Consider the following 18,196-nt stretch of genomic DNA (forward strand, 5'->3'; position numbering starts at 1 on the left):
CCTTTCTTAGTTGGCAAGAAAAATGATTAGTAATTATCAAACACTGGAGGACTCTGTATAAGACTTAACTCTAAAAGGAAGCTTACTGATCTCCATGGGGGATTCTTCGTTGAATATAATGAGGAAATTTGGAAGGATATGGAATATATAATTTCCTTCTGAAATAGGTATTATTTTCATTCTATTTGCTAAAGCACATAATGGCATTAATTTTAGTCTCCATTCCTTGATCCTCCATCTTACTTTTCTAGTTTTGAATTTGCTGCTTCCATCTTTTTTTCCCTAACAATATTTATTATTCACTTCATAGAAATGCTTTCTCATGGAGCACATACTCATCACTTACACCCAATTTAATGGAGTGTGTGGTTTTATACATTTTAAGTGACTCACGCTCTCATGGAGAATGATGGATTGATCAGTCTACTTTGAGCAATATTTTTAGTTATGTCCCTTTAACATAAAGTTATCTGGAAAATCGGTGAATCTGGAGAACTCACACTATTAAAATTTTAGCACTCTTAAGACATTTTGCTAATTTCATTTTATCTAGTCTCTCTTGTTTTTTTTATGTAGTTGCTATTTTTCACATCAGGAAAATCCTTCAGATATATCAAAAAGCACCCATATCCCATATAATCCTGAGATTCAGGAACTGCGGTACCGTGAGCCCACAGACAGTACTGGCATCCAGATTTCTCATCAGTCTGTGATACAAGACCACAGCACAAGAAGGATGGATGGATTAATTTTTTTTTACTTAACATTTTAAGTGAATTATAAGCTCAAATACTTTAAGTTCATAAGTGTATTTTATACTTGGCTGTAGAAAGAGGGCAAGTTTGACTGTGTGGATGATTTGAAACGATAGATGTTGCATTTCTGAAAATAAAATGCTAACAAGTGTTAAGACTTTAAAAGCTAAACTAGTGGAGAAAGGTGTAGATGGCTTTTCTAACTGGCTTTTGTGTCACAGAAGCATAAAAATCGCCACAAAACTAGCTTTGCTTCTAGTCAATATCCTGTTTTAGGAAATGGAAGAGCAACACTAATCCCGAGTCTGTGGTCCTAGAGATCTAGGGGCATTCTATCTCTGAGCTATACCCCCAGCCCTTTTTAGTTTTAAAAGGAGTCTCAGTATTGCTGAGGGGCCCAGTAAGTTGCTAATGATGGTCGTGAACCTGTGATCTTGTCTCAGCCCACCACGTACTGGGATTACAGACCTGTGCCACCATGCCCAGCAGGACCTGCTTTTAACTAAAACAATCACCTCAAGTTCTGGTTACTAATACATACATACCGATTTTTTTTTTTTTTTTTTTGGTGTGTGTGTGTGTGGGGGGGTACTGGGGTTCCCAGAAATCCTTCTACCTCTGGGTTACACTCTCAGACACCTATTTTTTATATTTTGTTTGGAAACAGGGTCTCGAGCCAGAAAGGCTGGCTTCGAACCTGCACGATCCTCCTGTCTCCGCCTCCCAAGCGCAGGGATTACAAGCGTGCGCCACGCCGGCCGTACATACCGATTTAATCCCATCCTTCATCAAACAAATAAACTTTAAGAAGACTGCTGTTAAATTAAGCTATCTTACTGGGGCATTTGTTTACATTGGTTATATTTCATCTAGTGAACAAAAACCTATTCTTGAAGGTTTCTTACTATTTCTTAAAACAAGTTTAGCATTTGAGTATGTGCACCAAATAAAGGAAGTAATATTACTTGTTAAGCCCATTATTCTATTCTTTCTTAGCAACAGCTCAGTCTTTGGGCAAGCCCTTCTTGGCGCTCCCACTTGGAAGTGTCTCCCAAGGCCAGAGACATTACTGAGGCCAGACCACGTGGTTTACCTGTTGCTTCCATCTTAAGAGAATTTTGTTTTTTTTAGTGACTGAAACCAGGAACTTTTATCTGTTAAACCTGTGTGTGCTCCTCCACTAAAACACACCTAAGAAAGTTTTTTTTTTTTCCCCCTTAAATGATCTATAGAGCTGGGCATGGTGGCACATGTTTATAATCCCAGCACTTGGGAGGCTAGACAGATGGACTGCAGGTTCATAGCTGACCTCAGCTACTTAGTGAGGCTCTTTGCAACTTAGATTCTGTTTTAAAATAAAGGAAAAAAAAAATAGGGCTGGCAGTGAGCTCAGAGGTGGGTTCAATCCCCAGTATTGAAAAAAAATAAAATGTGATCTATAGCTCAGTGTGGTAGCATGTTCCTATAAAGCCAGTACTTGGAAGGGTGAGAAAGGAGGATCACAATTTCAAGGCCACCCTCAACAACTTAGTGAGCCAGTCTCAAAATAAAAAATAAAAGAGCTGGGAGTTTAGTGGTAAAGTGCCTCAGGTTCAATCCCCAGTACAGCAAATGAACACACACACACACACACACACACACACACACAAAACAAAAAAACAAAAAAACAAGTATCAGTGATAACAAAATCTGAGTGAATAAAAGTTCTGAACTTAATTCTCAATATTTTTTGCTAAACTACTTGTGGTCCAACAGAGGAACTTTATGATTCCTTTTATGTACATGTAAAGACAATTATTTTCGGCCGGGTGTGGTGGCACACGCTTGTGATCCCCGCACTTGGGAGGCAGAGACAGGAGGATCGTGCAGGTTTGAAGCCAGCCGCGTGCACTGGCTTAGGAGACCCTGTTTCCAAATAAAAATGTAAAAATAGGTCTGGGAGTGTAGCCCGGAGGTAGGGCTTCCAGGAACCCTGGTACCACCAAAAAAAAAAAAAAAAAAAAGACAACTATTTTCCTACAAAATTAAACCAAAATTTCCTTACATATTTAAAAGAGCACTTGTGTGAAATGGGATTCACTATAAATAATGTAAGAAGTTAGTTTATAAGATCAGTTAATATACCGCAAAGCTTTACAGTGCAATACTTTTTTTTTTTTTTTTTTTTTTTTTTGCGGTACCAGGGATGGAACTCAGGGGCATTGTATCTCCAAGCTACACCTCTCGTCCTATTTTTTAGTCTTTTTCCTTTTGAAACAGGGTCTCATTGAGTTGCAAAGGGGCTCACTAAGTAGCCGAGGCTGTCTGCAAATGGCAATCATCCCTCCAGGCTCTGCCTCCCGAATGTGTAATACCCTATTTTTGAATAGAAGAAAGCCTTAAGCACCGTTACTGTAATAACCCTATACTCATAGCAGGATCACTCTCTCTGAAGTAAACACTTTCTTTTGGTGCTAGGGATCAAACTCAGGGCCTTGTACATGCCAGGCAGACTCCACTACTGACCTACACCCCTAGCCCAAAGGAAATATTTTGAATGCTAAAATATCTGAAACTTCAGAGAACCTAAAGTTTTCTTCCATAACAATGTGACATTGGTGTGAGTGTAAAACCAAGAGTACAAGCCTAAGTCCTATGTACTGACGTAGTAACATAAAGTAGAATTAGCCTGTTATCGCTCTCTCAGACATTCAGATTAAATATAAAAAATACCACACGGAAAACAGAAAACATTTTTAAAAAAAGGTTTAAGATCATAAATAGGTCATTGTTGTCACAACACAATTTCAGAATTAAAAAAAAAAAAACACACATTTAGGCTTTTTAAGAAAAGATTACTTGTAAAAAGTCAATTCCCTCATCACTGAAAGGACCTGTACTTTTTTAACTTCCAGTCTTGTAAGGCACAATAGTTCATCAGAAGGCCAGTACCACCCCTGCTGCAGGAGAGTAAGAGGCAAGGATGACACTAGGAAACAAAATTTCTGAGAAAAATCAGTCACTTAAGAAAAAGGAAAAAGAAAAAGACTGAGCATTTTCATTAAGAAGGCCTAGTGTTATACAGAAATTTGTTTAAAAATTTTGTTTACATATTTTAACTCAGATTTAATTCACCACAGAAGAGTTTTGATGGACAAGGGGATTATAAAAATATGATATACTCTCTTTAAAAAAACACTTGGGGGAAAATCAACTTTGAATAATGTATGAAGGGGCAAACTTCATGTAGGACCCAGGTTAGAGTCCTGGTTTACTTACTAGTGTTCAGGAAGATCCAGAAAATGAGAGGAAGACGAGGTTATTGTAACACCTAGGAATACACTTGAAGGCATCTGTCTGTTCTGGCCTACTACGCAACCGAGATGCAGTATAATGTTGAAATCATGATGCTTAAGTTATATTTTGTATCTGACCAAAATGTTCACTATATAACATACAATTAAAATATTCCTCATTTTTAACTCTGCCTTATCTTCTGTGATGCCAATTCACCTTTAATACAATGTGGTGACTTAGTGTTACTTTAAAAACCCACAGAGTAAGTGACTGTCCACAGATGAAACTTGGATGAGGTTCATGACTGTCGATCATGGAGTGTTAGTCAGCTGTAAACTCCTGAAAGTTAAAACTAGGAACCGTGTGTGTCAGACAGTAATTCGAGGACAAGAGAAAGGAAGCCCGGCTTGTCACTCCAGCTCCGATAAGGTGCAAGGTCTTCGAAATTCCTGTCCACGTTCATGGAGCCACTTATTGGATACTGCGAGAGAAAGAGATACATTATTATTATTATTATTATTTTACCTTGTATAAGGAAGTTTCAACATGTACTAAAAGTTCTAGGCCAAAATAGATCAAAGCAGAAGTTACTTAAAAACTTGCTAAAGGTTGAAAACATAGAAGTTATTTTTTTTGTGGTACTGGGGATAGAACCCAGGGGCCTTCTATCTCTGGGCTATACTCCCAGACCTATTTTTATATTTATTTGGAAATAGGGTCTCCCTAAATTGCTGAGAGCCTCACTAAGTAACTAAGTAGCTTTGAATCTGTGTGATCCTATCTCATCCTCCCAAGTATTGGAATTACAAGCATGCGCCACCACGCCAGGCTAGAAGATTTTTTATTTATACATATTTCACGTATGCATATGTACAACAAATGTATATATGTTATGTTTGAGAGTCTATGCATTCCCTAAAGTTTTAAATGTTCAATGTGAGGCTTGAAATGAGACACAAATGGGATGATGATGCAGGAAGACAGGGCAGAACCTTCTGTCAAAGTACAGCATTCAAAATACAAAGACATTAAAGAAAATGAATGTAAACATGCCAATCTGGAGGAACAGCTCTGATCAGTCGCTGCTATTAAGGGATCATGATGTTTCCTTGTTTTCTTTTTTGCAGTACTGGGGGTGGAGCCCAGGGGCAGTCTACCTCCGAGCTACACCCCAGCCCTATTTTTTAGTCTTTTTATTTTTTAAACAGGGTCACTGAGTTGCAGAGGGCCTCACTAAGTAGCTGAGGCTGTCCAAGAACTGCAATCCTCCAGTCTCAGCCTCCCAAATGCTGGGATTACAAGCGTGCGCCACCATACATGGCCCCTTGTTTTAAAGATACTTTTTTTTCCGGCACTGGGGATGGAACCCAGAGGCATTCTACCTCCAAGCTACATCCCCAGCTCTATATTTTATACTTTTATTTTGAAACAGGGTCTCCTTCAGTTGCAAAGGGCCTCACTAAGAAGCTGAGGCTGTCCACAAACCACGATCCTCCTGTCTCAGCCTCCCAAATGCTGGGATTACAAGCATGTGCCTGGCTTTTAAGATACTTTTAAAAAATGTACCCCTGAATAATTAATTTTCTATTTCTTCATCTCTGGTATCATAGAGCCCAACCATTAGCATCGACATGTACAACACATCCCAACTAGGTACTTCATTCTAGACTTCACTGACTCTTACATCCGGTCTTTACTCATCCAACTGCCACTTCTCCTAACGTCTCTCTGTTCCTCAGTCCTCTGGCTGCTGCTGCATTCCAGCTTTTCAACATCCCCCACTTAGACAACAGAAAACAGACCCCCAAAACTCATCTCACCTGACCAGCCTCCTTTACTGTAGTATAGTAGTTCTGAACCATTCTGATCAGTAGAGATTTTTAAATCCAGATAAACATACCTTACTCCATCTTGCTCTCTCTCATACATGTCACTAGACACATGTGGCTAGTGACATACATTGAAACGAATGTTAATGTATGTATGTTACAATTAATTTACACCTGTTTCTTTTTCACTGTATATGTGGGGGGGGGAGGGACTAGGGACAGAACCAGGGCCATTCTACCTCCAAGCTACACCCCTTGCCCTTTTTATTCTGTATTTTGAAATGGGGGTTTTGCTGAGTTGCTGACTTGGGCATGTGATTCTCCTGCCTCAGCCTTCCAAGTTCTGGGACTTAACAGGTGTGCACCACCATGTCTGGCTTTTCCACTTTTTTCTAATACGGGCAACCCTGTACTTGCATAGCTCTGAGAGGAGTTCCCCTAAGTGCTATTCCAGCCTCATACACTAGTCCTGGCCTGTAACGTGCCTGGAAAGTTACTGTTGCATCTTGAGGACCATATGTATAAGCTAGCCTTTGAAGAAGGCTTCCCAAACTTGGGGAATCACCATCTCCTGTTCACACCTTTGATGAGTATGTACTGCACTGTTCTCTGATTTGTCCACTAGCACTACACTGGACTACTCTTGAAGGGAAGATGTCTTATTCAGCTTTGGGCCAGTTAGTATTTCTTGAAATAACAGTAGGAACGGAGTTAGAAGTAAAATCTGTCGTCAAAACTATGATGCAAAAGCTGGGTGAGGTGGCGCACGCTTGTAATCCCAGCATTTGGGAGACTGAGACTGGAGGATCGTGGTTCGCAGACAGCCTCAGCTACTTAGTGAGGCCCTTTGCAACTTAGACCGTGTTTTAAAATAAAGAATAAAAGTATGGCTGAGGATGTAGCTCAGAGATAGAATACCCCTGGGTTCCATCCTCAGTACCGCAAAAAAAAAAAAAAAAAAAAAAAAAAAGATATAAAGAATGTAAATTCATATTAAGATCAGAGACTTACTTGGTTGAAACCCATACAATGTTAAAGTCGTATTAGGAAAATCTATAGGTGGGTGGGTATTTTTTGCTTTAAGGTAAAGATTACAATAGTATCAAAACAAGATAACAATCACCAATTCTCATAGAATACAGGAAATACTTACCCCATTTGTTTCCAACTAGCACTGGACAGGCTGCGTGCCGTGTACTATAATCTCCTTCTCCACTGGCAAACAGATTATACCAGAAAACAGCAGTTCCCTGTGGAGAACAATGCAAAATGATCCCCAAAGGAAATGTCAGGTTACCATTTTCCCCAGCACTTAAATTTTCTTCTGTTTTCTCTCTGGCACCATTGTATCTTCCCCTAATTTGAGAGTGATTACGTTACTTTCAAAACTTTTCTTGAGCCGGGCGTGGTGGCACACGCTTGTAATCCCAGCATTTGGGAGGCTGAGACCGGAGGATTGCGGTTCGCGGACATCCTCAGCTACTTAGTGAGGCCCTCTGCAACTCAGTTTCAAAATAAGGAATAAAAAAATTGGGCAGGGGGTGTAGCTCGGAGTTCAAATGCCTCTGGGTTCCATCCCCAAACTCGCAAAAAAACACACACAAAAAAACAAAGAAAACAAAAACAAAACTTTCCTTGATTGTATGAAAGTTAGTCATAATGTTACTTGACTCAAAAATGATTTGCTAAAACAAGGATAACAAATCTAGCAATAGCAAAATGAAAAGGAAAAACCTGTATGAAAACCAACTTTAGAAATAAAATCTTTTAAATACTAATCTTTAGTTCCTTACTTTTAGGTACTATGGTATATTGTGCCATAAATAGGCAAAATTTTACTTATAGATAATGTAGTCCTTAAAGTATACTATGTATTTTTTTTTGTTGTTGTTGTTTTTGTTTTTGGTGGTACTGGGGGTGGAACCCAGAGACTTTCTACCTCTGGGCTATACTCTCAGACCTATTTTATATTTTATTTGGAAACAGGGTCTCACTAAGTTGCTGAGAGCCTCACTAAGTAGCTGAGGCTGGCTTCGAACCTGTGTGATCCTCCTGTCTCAGCCTCCCAAGCACGGGGATTACAAGCGTATGCCCGGCTTAAAGTATACTACTTTAAAATTTTAATTTATTAATGAGACCATGAAATGTAAGTGCATCTCTTCCTCAGGGGAAAAACCAGACAAAAGTCAAAAATTCTCACAACCAACCAAACTTACTTTTTTGGGCCAAACACTAGCTCCTACTTCGGGGAAAACAGTGGCTCCTCCTGCAGACACATCACTCATCTGTAAGAGACAAGGGCACTGTCATCAGTGCTGGAATAACAAGAAACACCACTGCGAGGAGAACTTGCTCCTGAATAGGAGCGAGCAGAGGACAGCATACAGGCTTCCACTGACAAAGCTGGGCTTTGCATACTCAGTTTTTTATTTTATTTTATTTTATTTTATTTTATTTTATTTTATTTTATTTTTTAGTGGTACTGGGGTTCCTGGAAGCCCTTCTACCTCCGGGCTACACTCCCAGACCTATTTTTACATTTTTATTTGGAAACAGGGTCTCCTAAGCCAGCGTGCACAGCTGGCTTCGAACCTGCGCGATCCTCCTGTCTCTGCCTCCCAAGCGCGGGGATTACAAATGTGCGCCACCACGCTCGGCATGCATACTCAGTTTTTAAAAAACACAATAAAATACTGTTGAGGTTTACATTCACAAGTTAAAAAAAAAAAAACTACAAATAGCCAAAGAACAATTATCAAAACAGGAAGGGAGAGGAGAATATAATTTTGGATAGGCACTTCTTTCATAGGCAGAGGGAAAATTAAATGACTTAAAACAAATAAGTAAGAGAGGCCTAACTATGCATCTTACTGTACTAGAATCATCTCCATGGAGGCAGGAATTCTTGTCTTTTACTCATTGCTAATGTTAAGTGTGTAGAAGACTAACTCAAGAACACTAGGTGCTTAAAAATATTTTGTTTAAACTTTTATTTAAACAAGAAAATAAAAATCAACATCATTAAAAACTAGAAGATTAAAGGATTATATAAAGTTAGCCATGAAGGTAATCTAGAATAAAAACACGTACCTTCTAAATTGAAAAAGGCACATGTATAAATAAGGCAATAGAAACATAGATCATTTAATAAAGATTTTTTTAAAAAAAAAGCAACACAAGAACAATGTATAAATAGACCAAATTCTTTCAGAGAGCTTCATCTAAAACTAGTGACTTATAAACACTGAAAACAAAAAGATTTGCTACCCATTGTTGTCCCAAAGAATAGAAGATATGACCTTCATATCAGATAGTTTAAATCAAAAGTAAGAAAATTCATCTTGGAGACATTTAAAAGTTATACATGATAAAAAAAATTATAAATGCTATAAGATTCACCTGCAGATAGTATTTAAATAATGAAAGGAATGAATACTAAATGAATTAAAATGCTACATAACTATTTCAGAAGAAAATAACAAACTTAGGAAACACTAGTGGTTCAAAAACATCTGAAAAGATGCTTAACCTACTTAATAAAAATGCAAATTAAAACAGCAGTATTGCCAATTTGGTAAATGGAAGATGTATAGACCAAAAAGTATGACAAACATTACACTTATAAATGGGATAAAGGGCTTCAACCTCTGTGGAGTTCACCGGTAGAAAGTATAAAAACATTCACAGCATCAAACAGTATACCAGCTTCGCTCCTGGTTTTCCCTTTGTGATATTTCTCCCATGCTTAATTTATTTTATAGGAGTCTTAGTATCTTTACATCCTTTCAGAAACAAGATGGAGTTGTGTGAGGAATGCAAATAGGAAAGAAAAGGGGAAAGACAGGTAGGAAGGTAAGGTAAGAGTGTGAGGAGTCAGACTGGAGATGGGGAAGGAGGCAGGGAGAGAGGAAGAAATACGAAGGCTGAGCAGAGACGGATGTTGGTAGGGAGCAAGATACTCTGGACAGCAGAGAGATGCAGTTTCATAAAATTCCAGTGGTGGTAAGAGACTGAACACTGAAAGAAGCAAAACTACTTATAAAATACATTTAAAATACTCTCATTGATGCATTAGTCTTATAGTCTCACATCATGACGTTGTTCAAGTGATAGAGGCCTAGATGTACACAGCACTGGCGGGCGTTCCCCCGGCTCTTTCCCCACACGTTATACTGAGAATGCCGTGAGTGTCCTCACATATGTACACAGGGTCCATGGCAGTGTTTCCTTCATTAATTCTCCCTCTTCCCAGACCACCTCCCTCATTCCACTGGGATTTCTCCTCCCCTGCTGAGAGCCCCTCTTGTATCCTGATTACTCCTAGCTTCCACATATGAGAGTGAACATGGCTCTTCACTGTGACTGGCTGATCTCACTGAACATAAGGTTCTCCAGGTCCATCCATTTTCCTGCAAATGATATAATAATTCCATTCTTAATTGCTGAGTAGAATTCCATTTTGTATATATTTCATATTTTGTAATCTATCTGTCCGTGGACACCTAGGTTGGTTCCATAATTTGGCTATTGTGAATTGTGCTTCTATAACATGGATATGCATAGTTTTCTGAGTAATCGCTACACTAATCTCCATAGTGGCTGCATTAATTTGCAATCCCACCAACAGTGTATAATAAGTTTCTATTTCCTCATATCCTTACTAGCACTTATTGATTTCTTGATGATTGCGATTCTAAATGGGGCTAGATGGAGTCTTAAGTGTGGTTTTGATTTGCATCTCTCTGATCGCTAATGATGTTGGACATTTCATGTCTAGTTCAAATGCCCATTTTTGATTGGGTTATTTGTTTTTATAATGTTGAGTCTTAAGTATTTTGTATATTCTAGGTATTAGTTCTCTACCAGAATAAAAGCTGGCAAATATCTTTGATTCTGTAGGCTCTTTAGACTCTTGATGGTTTCCTTTAGTGAACAAGAAACTTTTTACTTTAATGCCATCCCATTTATGAATTCTTTTGTGTGTGTGTGTGGGTCTGGGGATGGAACCCAGGGGCATTCGACCTCCGAGCTACACCCCCTGCCCTATTTTTTATTCTTTATTTTGAAACCGGGTCTCACTGAGTTGCAGAGGGCCTCACTAAGTAGCTGAGGCTGTCCGTGAACTGCGATCCTCCAGGTCTCAGCCTCCCAAATGCTGGGATTACAAGCGTGCACCACCATGCCCGGCTCCATTTATTAATTCTTGTTTTAATTTCCTGAGCTTCGGGGGTCTTAGTAAGTGACTTTCTACCTGTGCATATGCTGGAGTGTTGGCTCTATTCCCTCTGGTAGTAATTTAAAAGTCTCTGGCCTAATTTCCAGGTCTTTGATCCATCTTGACTCTTGTGCAAGGTGAGAGAGAGGGATTTAATTTCATTTTTCTACAAATGAATGACCAGTTTCCCCAATACCATTTGTTAAAAAGGCTGTCTTTTCTCCAATGTATATTTTTGGCATCTTTGTCAAAATCAATTGACTATAAGTGTATGAATCTGTTTCTGTATCTTCTGCTCTATTGGTCTATGTGTCTGTTTTTGTGCTAATACTATGTTGTTTTTATTACTGTAGCTTTGTCGGTTTATTTGAAGTATGGTTTTTATTGCTGAGAATTGCTTTGGCCATAGGTTACAACCTGTGGCAGGTTGTAATACATACATCCAAGTATAATATATCCCAAAGTTTTACATGTGTTGTTGTTCTTGTTGATTTGCTTATTTTGCAGTGTTGGGAATAGAATCCAGGGCTTCATGCATGCTAGGCAGCATTCTACCACTAGGCCACACCCCAATCTCTATAAGCAATTTTTGCAAGTGGTAGGGTCTGTATCCCCTTACCTTGAAGCTAGACAGACCTTTATAACTGCTTCAATTAATACAGCAAAAAAATTTAAGGTCATCAAAACGCCATGTACTTTCGGAAATGCATGTTGTTTTGGAATGCTTGTTCTTGAAATCCAGTCCCATACTGTGAGGAGGCCCAGGCCACATGGATTGGTCAGAACAGTAGATATGCTTTTAAGATGACCCTAATATCTGTCTGCAAATGCATGAGAGCTCTAGAGCAAGACCATGAGATGAGCCTAGTCATCCTCCCAGCTGTGAGAGAGAATACTAAAATGACCTTTTTTTTTGTATGTGGTACCTGGGATTGAACCCAAGGACATTCTTCCTCCAATTTATACCCCAAGCCTTAGTTTTATTTTTATTTTTGAAATGGGGTCTCACTAAATTGGTAAGAGTCTTGCTTCTTGCTGGGATGTCCTTGAACCTGTGATCCTCCTGCGTCAGCCTCCCGAGTACTAGGATTACAGGCATGTGCTATGTCAGGCATGATCATTATTTCTTTAGTTAGTTTTTGCAGTACACGGAACCCAGCAGGCATTCTAACTCTGAGCTACACCCCCAGTCCTATTTTTTATTCTTTATTTTGAAACAGTCTCACTGAATGCAAAGGGCCTCACTAAGTAGCTGAGGCTGCCCAGAAACTTGGATCCTCCTCTCTCAGCCTCCAAATGCTGGTATTATAAGTATGCACCACCACACCTGGCTGAGAGTGGTCTGTTTGTTTTTTTAGGTACTGTGGGTATGGAACCCAGGGGCATTCTACCTCCAAGCTACATGCCCAGCCCTATTTTTTTATTTTTTATTTTTGGTGGTACTGGGGTTCCTGGAAGCCCTTCTACCTCCGGGCTACACTCCCAGACCTATTTTATATTTCTGAAACAGGGTCTCCTAAGCCAGCGCGCACGGCTGGCTTCGAACCTGCGCGATCCTCCTGTCTCTGCCTCCCAAGCGCGGGGATTACAAGTGTGCGCCACCACGCCCGGCTTATTCCTTATTTTGAAATAGGGTCTCACTAAGTAACTGAGGCTGTCCGCGAACCACGATCGTCCTGTCGTCTCAGCCTCCCAAATACTGGGATTACAAGCATGTGCCACCACTCCTGGCTCAATGACCATTATTTTATTTATTTTATTTTTTTGGTGGTACTGGGGGTGGAACTCAGAGGCATTCTACCTCTGGGCTATACTCCTAGACCCATTTTTGTATTTTATTTGGAAACAGGGTCTCACTAAGTTGCTGAGAGCCTTACTAAGTAGCTGAGGCTGGCTTTGAACCTGTGCGATGCTCCTGTCTCAGCCTCCCAAGTGGGGGGATTACAAGCTTGCGCTACCATGCCCGGCTATTGACCATTATTTTAAACAATTATGATTGAAATTTATTTTGGGGGCTGGGAATGTAGCTCAGTGGTAGAGTGTTCAGCATGCTGTGAGGCCCTGGGTTCATCCACCATTCAAAACAAAACAAATTTATTTTAACACGTATGAATACACAACTTTGGGAAACCTAAAATTAAGATCATACTGTTTTGAAACTTTAAACAGTGTGAGAGTTGTTGCTGTTGATGAGGCTTTTGGGGTACTGCAATATGTTCTGTATTTTTTTTCTTCTTTTGGTAGTGGGGATTGAACCCAGAAGCATCCTACCTTTGAGCTATACTCAAGCCCTTTTTATTTTTTATTTTCAGACAAGATCTTAGTTGCTGAGAGTCTCACTAAATTGCTAAGGCTGTCCTTGAACCTGAAACCCTCCTGTCTCAGCCTCTCAAGTAGTATTATTACAGGCATGTGCCATCACATTTGGATAATATGTTACTTCTTGATTTGGGTGCTAATTACCAATCTGTTCACTTCTTATTCTTTTATTTTGAAACAGGGTTTCATTGAGTATTAAAGGGCCTTACTAAGTAACCGAGGCTGTATGCAATGCATGATCCTCCTGTCTCAGCCTCCAAAAAGCTGGGATTACAAGCGTGTGCCACCATGCCTGGTCCCAATATGATATATTTCAATAAAAATTTTATTTCAGAAAAAAGTTTACTAAAATAATATATATACACACACATATATATGTATATATAGTCTTGTATGTGGCTAAACAGTTAATACTCTAAAACATTGATTATCTCTAAATTCTGAGATAATCAATTTTAATTTTCTCTTCGGGTTTTTTCCCCCCGAATTTCTATATCTAACATATATATTACAAATATTACAAATGTAAAAATTCGGAAAACGCAAAAAACTCTTAATTCTGTTGTAAAAACTGTAAACTAGGATGCTAAATAAAACTTAACTGAACACATTTAAATTAATGGGACATGTGATCAAAATCCCAATTTAAGCCAGGCGTGGTGGCACACGCTTGTAATCCCCGCGCTTGGGAGGCGGAGACAGGAGGATCGCGCAGGTTCGAAGCCAGCCGCGCTGGCTTAAGAGACCCTGTTTCCAAATAAAAAGTATAAAAAAGTAGGTCTGGGAGTGTAGCCCGTAGGTAGAAGGGCTTCCAGGAATCCCAGTACCACCAAAAAAAAAAAAAAACAACTTAAAATATAAATTGTAATCATAACTTACATAAAACAGCCATGTAGCAATTCTATTTCCTGTTCCCAGCTCTTTGAAAGCATCCGGTTCATCTTTCTGTGAAAAGAACAAAAAATTCAATGATACAAAATTTAGAAATGGCAACCAAACACCAATAATAATAAGCTAATATGCCAAAGATAACTCCAAAAGGTTCCCTTATTATGTCCAGTATGTATGTATGTATGTATGTATGTATGTATGTATGTATATATGTGTGTGTGTGTGTGTGTGTGTGTGTGTATAATATATTTTTATTTGTTTTGAAACAGGGTCTCACTAACTTGTGTGTGTGTGTGTGTGTGTGTACATACTAGCTGCTCAAGTGTTTATTGATTTAGCTATACACTTAATACTTTTGAAAAAAATCCCTGGGAAAAACAGATGTTAGCCTAATGAGTGCCAATTATTAAATAACCAGATTTGTTTCTGCCAGATTAAGAAGCACTATCAAGTTAAACAACTTTAAATTAATTTTTTCTTTTCCAGAGTAATGAAAATTCAAGTTCTAAGACTCATCTAAGGGCAGGATAATACTTTAGAACTCCAGAAGCAACTCTCTGTATACACCCCTGCCAGGCTGGAAACAGAGAGCACCCTTTAGGCTCCTGCTTCAAAGCAGATGATTTTTAAACGCATTCTTTCCTTCACTGATAGTGTAATCCTTCTGGAGATTTAGTTGTTATCCATGGGACTCTGGATCCACAGCCAGCATTTGGTAGGTCCGCTCATAGAGCGGGTAAAACTTTCTTGCACCTTTAAATTTGGTCTCTAGGTGTCTTTCTTCAGTATGTCTTTGGGAATATCCTTTACTTTTTTCCCAAGCTCATCAATGCACTTTATCTTACAATACTTTTACTCAGTATCTATTTATTTTTTTTCTGTTAAGTAAGGCTTCACAGAACAGAATATCTACTTCCAAAAATTCCAAAGAGACTACTGTGTGTGCGTGCGTGTGTGTGTGTGTTTGTGTGTGTGTGTGTGTGTGTGTGTATGATACTGGCATTCTACCTTGGAGCTACACCCCGTGGTCCTGTTTTATTTTTTATTTCGAAAGACGGCCTCACTAATTTCCTGAAGCTGGCCACAAACCTGCTATTCAAGCACTGGGATTACAGGTGTGTGCCAAAGGAATAGTCAATATATTGATATTATCTTTTTGACCAAATTCTTCTTAGGCTCTTCCCAACTAGGCTCTGGCTTCAGACTTTCTCCAGCAAGTCTTCTCATACCTCTTAAATAATTTTTCATTTAGTGACTCCACTCTTGTTCTTTGGAGATTAAAAAAAAACCACTTTTCCTTATTGTATTTGGAATTAAGCTTAATCTCTCCTGCAAAACCCCACTTCACAATTCCCTATACCTATAACAATCATCCCTCCTTGAACAAAACTGGCCTTAATTTTTAACAAGTGTGATGAATAGTATTTCTTTAACAACGTAATGCTTATTAAGCTTTAGTGGATTTGTTAAGATCTCCCTTCTTTTACTTACCCGTGCAAAGTCAAAATGGGGTTCGTACTGTCCTCCAACTCCATAATTTGCTACCTGAAAGAAAGAGTGTGAATGAAAGAATGTCAAAGTCACTTCCCAAACCTGTGAGCCTGCTGCAGCTTACATGGTTAGGAAGTTCAAGAGAAATGAAGAGCAAAGAAGTAAAATTAATGAGAGTAAGAAAATAAGATAAAAAAACTAAATGGTGGCGCACACTTGTAATCACAGCACTGGGGAGGTGGAGACGAGAGGATTGCGGTTCGTGGACAGCCTCAGCTACTTAGCGAAGCCCTCTGCAACTCAGTGAGACCCTGTTTCAAATAAAATAAAAAGACTAAAAAATAGGACTGGGGGGGTGTATCTTGGAGGTGCAATGTCCCTGGTTCCATCCCCAGTACCGCAAAAACAAAAACAAAACACTAAGGGAGCTATTATGTGTTATTTTTAGAGCCTTAGTTAATATGCTTTTCTTTAGCAAAAGTCTGAAGGATATGCTTTTCCCTAGTATATAATGTAAACTAAAAATTTGGGAATTCTATTATTTATTCTCATACTTTTCTTTGGAATTTAAATTAAATATGTTTTTGAAAGCCCCAAATTCTGGCAACCCCAATATACTTTAATAAAATCCCTTTCCTTACATATTTTTTCTTTGCTAAGGTAAAAACAGAATTAGCTCACAGTGATTTAGTCATCCTGCTAAAGGGCCTAATGACATCAGTTGGTTTTAACAACATCCCAGTGTAAGGCAGCAGGAGAGAAATACCTGGTCTGATTTCACATTCCAGCTTTCTTAGAATGTATGTAATATTGAATATTTTAGTTTTTTTTTTTTTTTTTTGGGTGGTACTGGGGTTCCTGGAAGCCCTTCTTCCTCCGGGCTACACTCCCAGACCTATTTTATATTTTTGAAACAGGGTCTCTTACACCAGCACGGCTGGCTTCAAACCTGCGCCGATCCTCCTGTCTCCACCTCCCAAGCGCGGGGATTACAAGCGTGCGCCACCACGCCCGGCTATTTTAGTTTTTTTATTTGAAGAATGGTACCTTCCTTAATACTTCTCTATCACAACATAAAATGCTGACAAAAATACGTATTGTGTGTGTGTATGTGTGTACACACACATACATACACACAGAAGATATATATTTTGGCCTGGCTAGTCAGGCATGGGGTACATGTCTATAATACCAGTACTTGGAGGCTAGACAGGAGGATTGCAGGTTTGAGGCCAGCTTTATCAACTTAGATGATGTTTCAAAATAAAAATGGGGCTAGAGGTGTAGCTCAGAGGTAGAATGCCCCTGGTTCAATTCCCAGTACCACCACCACCACCAGGAAAAAAAAAAAAAAAGGTGTTGCTGACAAAGTAGGAGTGCTGTCCTCAGCAGCGTGTAAATCACATGTAAATGATTACTCTAGTGTTTTCCTTATGGATATTGTTAGATCAGTTTATTAAGTAAAAGTGTATTAATTTCCCTGAAAGAGGCAGTGAATGTTGGGTAGGTTATAATAAAAACAAAATATGTAAAGAAAGGCACAGGGTTTTTAGTACTAATCAGATACCAAGGAAGCTGTAGAGTACCACAGAATGGCAGTTTAAGCAGATATGAACCCAGGCAGTCCTGCCTGGCACAGTTCTAAATATGCATAAATCTGTTACCATGGTTTTGTTAACAATACCAGTCCCCCAACAACATAGTTCAAATCTTAACTGCCATTGTATATTAACTGAGTAAAAGTACAGATTGTGCTGCTGGTTTTTTAGTTCATAAATTACTACGTGAAGTAACAGCTGCACATGCTCCGTGATGACCAATCACTTCCGCTCTTTCAAAGCAGTCAAGTGACTGGTTATTGTCTTTACTCAGGTCATACACAGACAGCAAAGCATGTAACTGTCACCTTCCAATCTCCCAGTGATAACCCCGTATGAATTTTACAAAAATGAGTAACTGGAAGAGGGAGTTGGCCAACAAGTGGAGATATAGAAGACACAGCTGACAAGAGAAATATTGGTACTGTTGCTGTTTAAGAGACTCTTAGGCAGCCAGAAAAATTCAATAAAGGTTAGCCTATTAACCTGAGGAAAGTGACTGTGATAAAAAAAGATGACCCAGAAAAAAACGGTTACAGTAAGAACCCTCAGAGATATTTCATAATACCAAAAGCACAGAGGATAAAAATGTTGGAAGTGTATCCAAACTTAGAAGTATGAAATAAGGCATAGAATTCTCATCCTATAAATGACAAAAAGAGATAGTACTATTAATACATTTTTACAAAAACAGTTTAATTCTCAATATTTCTGTCTTAAAGTACAAAGACAACTGACAAGTACGATTGCCAAGACATTTCAGTAGGGAAAGAAAATTTTCATAAATGTTGCTGGAACAATAGATATCCACATGAAAATAAT

General features: G+C 38.9%; 1 protein-coding gene across 3 annotated transcripts in view; it reads right to left on the bottom strand.

Moving 5' to 3' along the window:
* Positions 1-4,441: 4,441 nt before the first annotated feature.
* The window catches only part of P4HA1 (prolyl 4-hydroxylase subunit alpha 1), a gene marked incomplete at both ends in the record, with an annotated part of 50,155 nt that continues 36,400 nt past the window's right edge, over positions 4,442-18,196 (bottom strand). For 2 of the 3 annotated variants that reach the window (XM_080693782.1, XM_080693783.1), the window contains 5 exons: positions 4,442-4,512; positions 7,014-7,110; positions 8,077-8,145; positions 14,274-14,339; positions 15,777-15,830. In XM_080693782.1, the coding sequence (XP_080549908.1) occupies positions 4,442-4,512; positions 7,014-7,110; positions 8,077-8,145; positions 14,274-14,339; positions 15,777-15,830 (357 nt within the window). The remainder of the gene's footprint in view (positions 4,513-7,013; positions 7,111-8,076; positions 8,146-14,273; positions 14,340-15,776; positions 15,831-18,196) is intronic. The other variant, XM_080693784.1, reaches the window with a different exon arrangement.

The sequence above is a fragment of the Muscardinus avellanarius genome (genome assembly GCF_963383645.1).
Source record: "Muscardinus avellanarius genome assembly, chromosome: 4".
Taxonomy (NCBI): Eukaryota; Metazoa; Chordata; class Mammalia; order Rodentia; family Gliridae; genus Muscardinus; species Muscardinus avellanarius.